The sequence below is a fragment of the Colobus angolensis genome, unplaced genomic scaffold, assembly GCF_000951035.1.
Source record: "Colobus angolensis palliatus isolate OR3802 unplaced genomic scaffold, Cang.pa_1.0 Scaffold21, whole genome shotgun sequence".
Classification (NCBI taxonomy): domain Eukaryota; kingdom Metazoa; phylum Chordata; class Mammalia; order Primates; family Cercopithecidae; genus Colobus; species Colobus angolensis.
The window spans coordinates 4,689,995-4,697,541 of record NW_012115266.1 but is presented as its reverse complement, the minus strand read 5'-3'; the positions used below and the strand labels follow the sequence as shown (position 1 = coordinate 4,697,541).

The window sequence follows — 7,547 nt, the reverse complement described above, 5'->3', positions numbered from 1 at the left end:
GATGGTCTTGATCTCCTGACCTCGTGATCCGCCCGTCTCGGCCTCCCAAAGTGCTGGGATTACAGGCTTGAGCCACCGCGCCCGGCCGACATGTTGATTTTGAGATGCTTGTTACTAGCCCCACTGGCAACTTCGAGTGGGCATCTGGTGCCTAGTGCAGTCTGGACTGGAGCTCATATTTGGTGAATCCTATGCATATGGATGGTACCTGAAGCCTGGAGAGATGCTGGGAGGCAAGTGTGGGCCAGGTAAGAAGGGGCCCTGGGCCCCTAGCAAGGCAGGAGGGCTCCACCCGCAGTAGCTCCGAGCGCACGTCCCGCTTGTCCTCCTGGCAGCCGGCGAGGTATGTGGGCCCCAGCCTGGTGGGCGAGCATGAGCAGGGATGGAGACAGTGTGACCAGCTGTCACAGCCCTGCTATAAAATGGGGTCAAGAAACAGGTCTTGTAGTGATTTTGAGGGGGAGGTGACAGCCCATGTGTGCTGACCGGCAGGTGGCCCTCTCCTGGCTGCTTTGGTTTCCTCAGTGAAATCGGAGGTCTGGCCATCAGCTGAGCCTGGGGGACAGAAGTCTTCCAGAGGAGTCTGGAGCGGACGGCCCTAGGAATTCAAGGTGGCCCGTGCTGGTCTCCGGCTCCGTCCCGTTGCATGGAGAGAGCGGGGTTTAACTTGGGCTCTGGCTCAGTGGGTGGTGAGGGCAAGGGTGAACCCGAGGGATGGGAGAATGCGAGCCTGCAGGAGGGACAGGTGGCAGCTCTTCTCAGTTTTGAGCCCTAGAGCCACTCTCCTCACCTCCTCGCGCTTCGCAGCAGGCCTCTGCTGCTGAAAGGTGTCTGCCCGGACAGTGGCCAGCAGGCTCTCCTGGCTGCCTGCCGCAGCCCTGGCCCCCAGACCAAGTGCCAGGCCCACATGACTGGCTTTGCTCCACGCCTGGGGCCATGCGCTTCCCTCCGCCTGCAGTGCCCACCCTTCTGTGTGCCATCACGCCCTTCTCCCTCCACACACTGCCAGCTCAGATGCTGCCTCCCCACGAAGCCTCCGCTTCATCCCACCTCCATTTTTCCCTTCCCCAGAGCGGGTTTAGTCACCCAAACAGCAGAAGCTTCTCAGGGCCCAGGCTGGGGCCTCGAGCAGCCTCCCTCAGCATTTTTGGTGCCGGCCGGAGGCTGACCCCAGTCCCCTCCCTAGATGTGCCTTCTTCCACGGCGAGGTTGACAAGCCGGCCCAAGGCTTTTTGCACCGGGGTGGGCGCAAGCCAGTTTCTGTGGCCATCAGTCTGGAAGGTGTGCACGTCATCGACAACAGAGAGAAGGTACCGCCCCCAGCTCCTCCAGGGTGGAGAGGATGGGAGGGGGCTCCTGACTCAGGCATTCCTGGTTCCTCTGGGCCTGTGGGGGCCTGGGGGCAAGGTGGGTGGACTGTCTGGGAGGGACCCTGCCTCCCTCAGATGTCTTTGTAGCCCCTGAGTGTGATCCTGGGTCCTCTTGCCCAACATGCTAGGCTGTGGCATGGCCGGGGCCGGGGAGGCCGCAGCTGGGACTTCCACCCCTGAGTGGAGGGAGGGCAGCAGGGCCCTCTGTTCTGCCTGGCTGATGGCTAGAGAGCAGCCTGGTGCTCCAGAAGACCCCGTTGCTGGGGAGCCCTCTTGGGCTGACCATGTCTTCTTCTCCCTGCGTTTGGTGGCCAGCCCTGGGTAGAGGGCTGCGTCAACAGCCAGCCCCGTGGGGCAGATTACCTGTCCCTGGGCAGAAATTCACCCCTAAGCCAGCAGAAGAGTTTTGACTGGCTTCTGGTTGTCCCAGAAGAGGGACCTCAGCCCCTCCTGCCATCTGTGCCCTGGGAGGCAGGGCCCAGCTCAGCCTCATGCTAGGTGCCACTGCCGACCTCATAGAAGAGGCTCCCCTTCCCCACCTGCCTCCTCCCCCACGTGCATCCCCAGCTGTCAGGGGCTTGGCCCGCTGGTGGGACTGTTGTGGGAGAGGGGATCTCAGCCTCTGGACTGCAGCCCCCGGGAGCTCTGATGAAAGCTGAGGCTCTCTCCTTAGAGAAACACGCGAACAAATGTAGACTCAGCCTTGGAGAGGCACACGCCCTGGCCAGGTGTCCCCTCCTGGTGGTGTCTGAGTGGGATGGAGTGGGGAGCAGACCTCTGCCCAGGGGTCAAGCCTGGCTCTGTGTCTCCTGCTGGCCAGCACGTCCTGCTGGGCCTGCGCTTCCAGGAGCTGTCATGGGACCACACCTCCCCGGAGGAGGAGGAGCCCATCCTGTGGCTGGAGTTCGATGGAGACAGCGAGGGCACGCCTGTCAACAAGCTCCTCAAGATCTACTCCAAGCAGGTAGCGCGGGTGGTGCCTGCACACGGGTGGGGAGGCCGGGCCCAGGTGCCCTGGGTCCCAGACGATTAGAGGCACCAGGCTGGCAGGGAAGGAGGTGAGAAGCTGCCTTGGGCCTGAGGATGAAAGCGGCCTGGGCACAAGGGGTGCCTTGACTCCTGCTGACCCAGAACCGCCCTGGGAGGTCAGGGGGCCTGGTCTGCGGACTCCACGCCGGTGGCAGTGGCAGCTGTGGGTTCAGGCAGCTGTTTGTTGAGGGCTTGCCCAGTGCATTGAGACCAGCCTGCACCCTCCCCTCCTGTCCCCAAGAGCAGTGCTGTTGTGACCCTGCTCACAGTCACCCACGGTGGGCGTGGAAGCGTTGGGCCTCTCCAAGCCTGTGTTTGATTTTCCCCTTCATTCGGCGTGTTTTACTCAGCACCGAGCACCTCTTCCACCCCAGCCTCCCTCCCCTGCCCGTTCCTCTCCCACTTGGGTCACATCCGAGGCTCCTCCCTGCCACAGGACCCTTTCAGGACTGCTCCCACCCCGTCCTGCCTTCATCTCGGGTCTCTCTGGATCCTTCATCCCACACCTCTCCGCCTTCCTTTTGGTGCCCTTCCCCACCTTCACCCCTCCCTTCACAGCCAGACCCCACCCCCGCACCTCCCACGCTGGGGGCTGCTCCTAGCCCCATGGGCCTCTGCTTTGCCACAGGAGGCCCCTCCCCCTTCTCAGCTTAACCACACACTCGTGGAAGCTTCTTTCCGCCCCCACCAGCCACCTACTCCCCCAGCTTCCCTTGCTGCTCCCCATTTTCCTGGCCCCCGTCGAGGGCACTCCTCTCCCTGCCTCATGGCTTTGAACTCCAAGATATTCTCACCTTTATGTTCAAAGTTCACAATTTTCTTTTCTTTTCTTTTCTTTTTGAGATGGAGACTGGTTTATGCTTTTTGTTTCCTAAGAAATTTTGCCTAACCCAAGACCACAAAGATTTTGTCACGTTTTCTTGTGGAAGTTGTATAAATATAAGGCTACCAGCCATCCCAGTCAATATTTTACATCAGGTGTGATATACAGGTCAATGTTCATGTTCGTGTTTACAGATTCTCAATTGTTTCGGTGTCATTTGTTGAAAAGACATTGAATTGGCGGGCTCGGTGGATCATGCTTGTAATCCCAGAACTTTGGGAAGCCAAGGTGGGCGGATCTCTTTAGGCCAGGAGCTCAAGACCAGCCTGGCCAATATAACGAAACCCCCGTCTCTATGAAAAATACGGAAAATTGGCCGGGTGTGGTGGCACACGCCTGTAATCCCAGCTACTACTTGGGAGACTGAAGCATGAGAATCACTTGAACCCGGGAGGTAGAGATTGTGGTAAGCTGAGATGGTACCACTGCACTCCAGCCTAGGCAACAGAGTGAGACTCTGTCTCAAAAAAAAAAAAAAAAAAAGACGTTGAATTGCCCTGACCTCTTTGTTGAAAATCAATTGGCTGTGCATATGTGGGTCTATTTCTGGATTCCCTCTTCTAAACCACTGATCTATGTGTGTCTTTCACTAATAATCACATGATATATTGATTTTTGAACCTTTATAATAAGTCTTGAAATCAGGTAGACTGATGTTCAGAACTTTGTTCTTTTCAAAATGGTTTCAGCTATTCCAGTTCCTTTGCATTTCCATAGAAGTTTTAGCATCAGCTTGTTGATTTCTAGGATGCTCCCCCATTCACCCCCCGAAAAAAGGCTGCCTAGAATTTTTATTGAGATTGCATTGATTACTTTAGAGGTAACTGACTTAAGTCTTCCATTCCATTTATTTCTGTATCTCCATTTATTTGTCTCTGATTTCTTTCATTAATATTTTATAGTTTTCAGCATACAAAGTTTCTATTTCTTTTGTTAGGTTTATCCCTGTTTTTTTTTTTCTTTCGGTGCTACTGTAAATGCCACTGTTTTTAATTTCAGTTTCCAATTGATCATTTCCTTGTATAGAAATATAATTGTTTTTGTTTTTTTTTGAAACACTCTCGTTCTGTCACCCAGGCTGGGGTGCAGTGGCGCAATCATAGCTCACTGCATCCTCAACCTCCTGGGCTCAAGCTATCATCCCAAGCCACAGGTGTGCACCACCGTGCCAGGCTAACTGTATTTTATTATATTTGTAGAGACAAGGTCTCACCATGTTGCCCAGGCTAATCTTGAATTCCTGGGCTGAAATGATTCTCCCACCTTGGCCTCCCAAAGTTCTGGGATTACAGGTGTGAACCCCTGTGTCTGCCTGGGCCTTTTTTTTTTGAAACTGAGTCTCGCTGTGTCGCTCAGGCTGGAGTGCAATGGCACAATCTCAGCTCACTGCAACCTCCGCCTCCTAGGTTCGAGCGATTCTCTCACCTCAGCCTCCTGAGTAGCTGGGATTGCAGGAGCCTGACACCACGCCCAGCTAAGTTTTGTATTTTTGTAGAGATGGGATTTCACCATGTTGGCCAGGCTGGTCTCAAACTCTTGACCTCAGGTGATCCACCCGCTTCAGCCTCCCAAAGTGCTGGAAGTACAGGCATGAACCATGGCGCCCGGCCTGGCCTGGGACTTTCTATGTGGACAGTCGTGTGGCCTGTGAGTGGAGAAAGCTGGGTCTCACTTCCAATCCGTGCCTCTTGCTTGCCTTGCCTGACAGTGCCTCTGACCCCCAGTGTAGGCTGGATAGGTGTGAGCAGGCGTCCCTGACGCACTCGGCCTGAGAGAAAGCACTGTCTTTCACTGAGTAAGTGGGATTTTGCTGTGGGTTCTTCAGAGATGTGCTTAATCAGGTTGAGGAAGTTCCTTTCTGACCCTGGCTTGCCGAGTTTTTTCTTGGACGGATGTTCAACGGAACTTCCTCTTTCAGCTGCGTTTGAACGGCAGGCTCCCTGAGCCTCAAAGGCATGTTGCTGTGCAGTTTTTGTTCTAGGGAACTTAGAAGGCTTCCCTGTTATGGTTGCAGCTCAGGACTCTGTCCCCACCAGCTGCTGTCCCCTCTCCAGCCCACTGCCCTTTGGCTGGTGGAGTCCGCTCGGTGAGCAGAGGAGTGCGGGTGGACTGAGCTGAGGGCGGGGAGTGTGGAGAGTCCACCAGGCCTCTGCTCTTCCTTCTGGGCCAGGCAGCAGTGCCCCCCTCACCCACCCAGAGGGGTTGTAGCTGCCCTTAGAAAGGCAGGAGCCAGGCCAGTCTCCGCAGGGCCACTCCCAGCGTCTGACCCAGCTCCACCAGTCAGGAGCACAGGTGACCATTCCTGTCTACTTGGACTCACCTTATCCTAGGCCTGCAGCAGTGCCTGGCATGTGGGAGGCACTCAGGAAATACCTGTGCCCTGACTAAGGGGCACCGCCCTCTTGATGTCCTCTGTCTGTGACTCCCTCAGACCCCTGAGGGCCCTGTCCTTGGTGCCCAGCTGTGCCTGCTGGTACCTGGCTGCTGTATCTTTTCTGTCAGTGTGCCTCATGCTTCACACCTGTTGAGTAGGAGTCACTTTTGAAGAATGTGCTGGCGGGGAGCCGCCCGCCCCTGCCCCGGTGACATCTCGCCCCTTCTGCTGGCGGCAGGTTTTCCTCCCAGCCAGCGCTCCCCGCCTCCCCGCCCTGCCTCCCCACTCTTCCTCCTCTTTGCAGCAGCCGGCTCCTTTCCCCCTCCCTCCCCACCTCTTCTGCCCACAGGGTCAGCCTTCCTGGGCTGTGCCTTCTGACTTGAATGTTCTTTCTTTCCCACCCGAACTCCCAGACCTGGGGACCCCTCCTCATCCACCAGGACTCACCTTCACAGTCATCCAAGTGGGACAGCTCCCCTGCCTCTCCACTCCCTCCCTCCTGAGCGATGTGTGTCCCCTCCCCTGCTTCCCCAGCCAGAGAGCAGAGCTCATTTTAGACTCAGCAACAGGCATGGAAGGGGGGTCTGGCCAGGCGTCACACTGCCCCCTCTTCCCCAGGCCGAACTGATGAGCAGCCTCATTGAGTACTGCATTGAACTGAGCCAAGTGGCAGAGCCTGCAGGCCCCCAGGACAGTGCGACGGGCCCGTCCTCGGACCCCAGCTCCTCACCGGCTCCTGTTCAGCGCCCCAAGCTGCGGAGGCAGGGCAGCGTGGTGTCCAGCCGGATCCAGCATCTCTCCACCATCGACTACGTGGAGGACGGTGAGCAGCCCTTGTGTGCACACGCACACACAAACATGCATGCACATGCACACGCCGGGGGGCGTTCCTGAGGACAGGCATTGCAGAGCAGCTCCAGACCCAGTGTGAGCTGGCCTCCATCTCAGGACCCAGCTGTGAGCAGGGCGAGCCTGGGCCTTGGCCATAGTGCCTTTCCTGTCTCTTCTCACTGCTGCGCCACAGACATGTTCTGCAGCATTGTCCAGGATGTGATCCGGGAAACTACTCAACATCTGTTATTAAAGTGTTGGGTAGGCAGGGCACGGTGGCTCACGCCTGTAATCCCAGCACTTTGGGGGGCCGAGGCGGGAGGATCACCTGAGGTCAGGAGTTCAAGACCAGGCTGGCCAACATGGTGAAACCCTGTCGCTTCTAAAAATACAAAAAAGTTAGTGAGGTGTGTGACGGGCACCTGTAATTCCAGCTACTTGGGAGGCTGAGGCAGGAAAAACGCTTGAACCCGGGAGGCAGAGGTTGCCATGAGCCGAGATTGCATCTTTGCACTCCAGCCTGGGAGACAGGACAAGACTCCGTCTCACTCATAAATAAATAAATAAATAAAGCGTTGGGTAAATCACTGTTGTGACCACATCCTGGGGTGTTCAGTGCAGCTGGTAAAAATACAGTACCCAGGCAGGGCACAGTGGCTCACACCTGTAATCCCAGTACTTGGGGAGGCCAAGATAAAGAGGATCGCTTGAGCCCAGAAGTTCAAGACCAGCCTGGACAACAGAGTGAGACCCTGTCTCTACAAAATATACTTAAAATTAGCTGAGCATGGTGGTATATGCCTGTAGTGCACCTTCTTGGGAGGCTGATGAGGCAGGAGTATCTCTGAGCCCAGGAGTTGGAGGTTTGCAGTGAGCTACGATTGCACCACTGCACTGCAGCCTGGGTGACAACAATGAGACCCTATATATATATTTTTTATTAATTAATTAATTTATTTATTTATTTTTGAGATGGAGTCTCGCTCTGTCGCCCAGGCTGGAGTGCAGTGGCGTGATCTCGGCTCAGTGCAACTTCTGTCTCCCCGGTTCTAGCGATTCT

The 7,547-nt window shown here is 56.1% G+C and overlaps 1 protein-coding gene across 3 annotated transcripts in view; it reads left to right on the top strand.

The window, feature by feature from the left end:
- FRMD8 (FERM domain containing 8) overlaps positions 1-7,547 on the top strand; it is a 25,719-nt gene that overhangs the window by 11,912 nt on the left and 6,260 nt on the right. For all 3 annotated transcript variants that reach the window (XM_011942507.1, XM_011942506.1, XM_011942505.1), the window contains 3 exons: positions 1,187-1,310; positions 2,191-2,334; positions 6,275-6,479. In XM_011942507.1, coding sequence (XP_011797897.1) covers positions 1,187-1,310; positions 2,191-2,334; positions 6,275-6,479 — 473 coding nt within the window. The remainder of the gene's footprint in view (positions 1-1,186; positions 1,311-2,190; positions 2,335-6,274; positions 6,480-7,547) is intronic.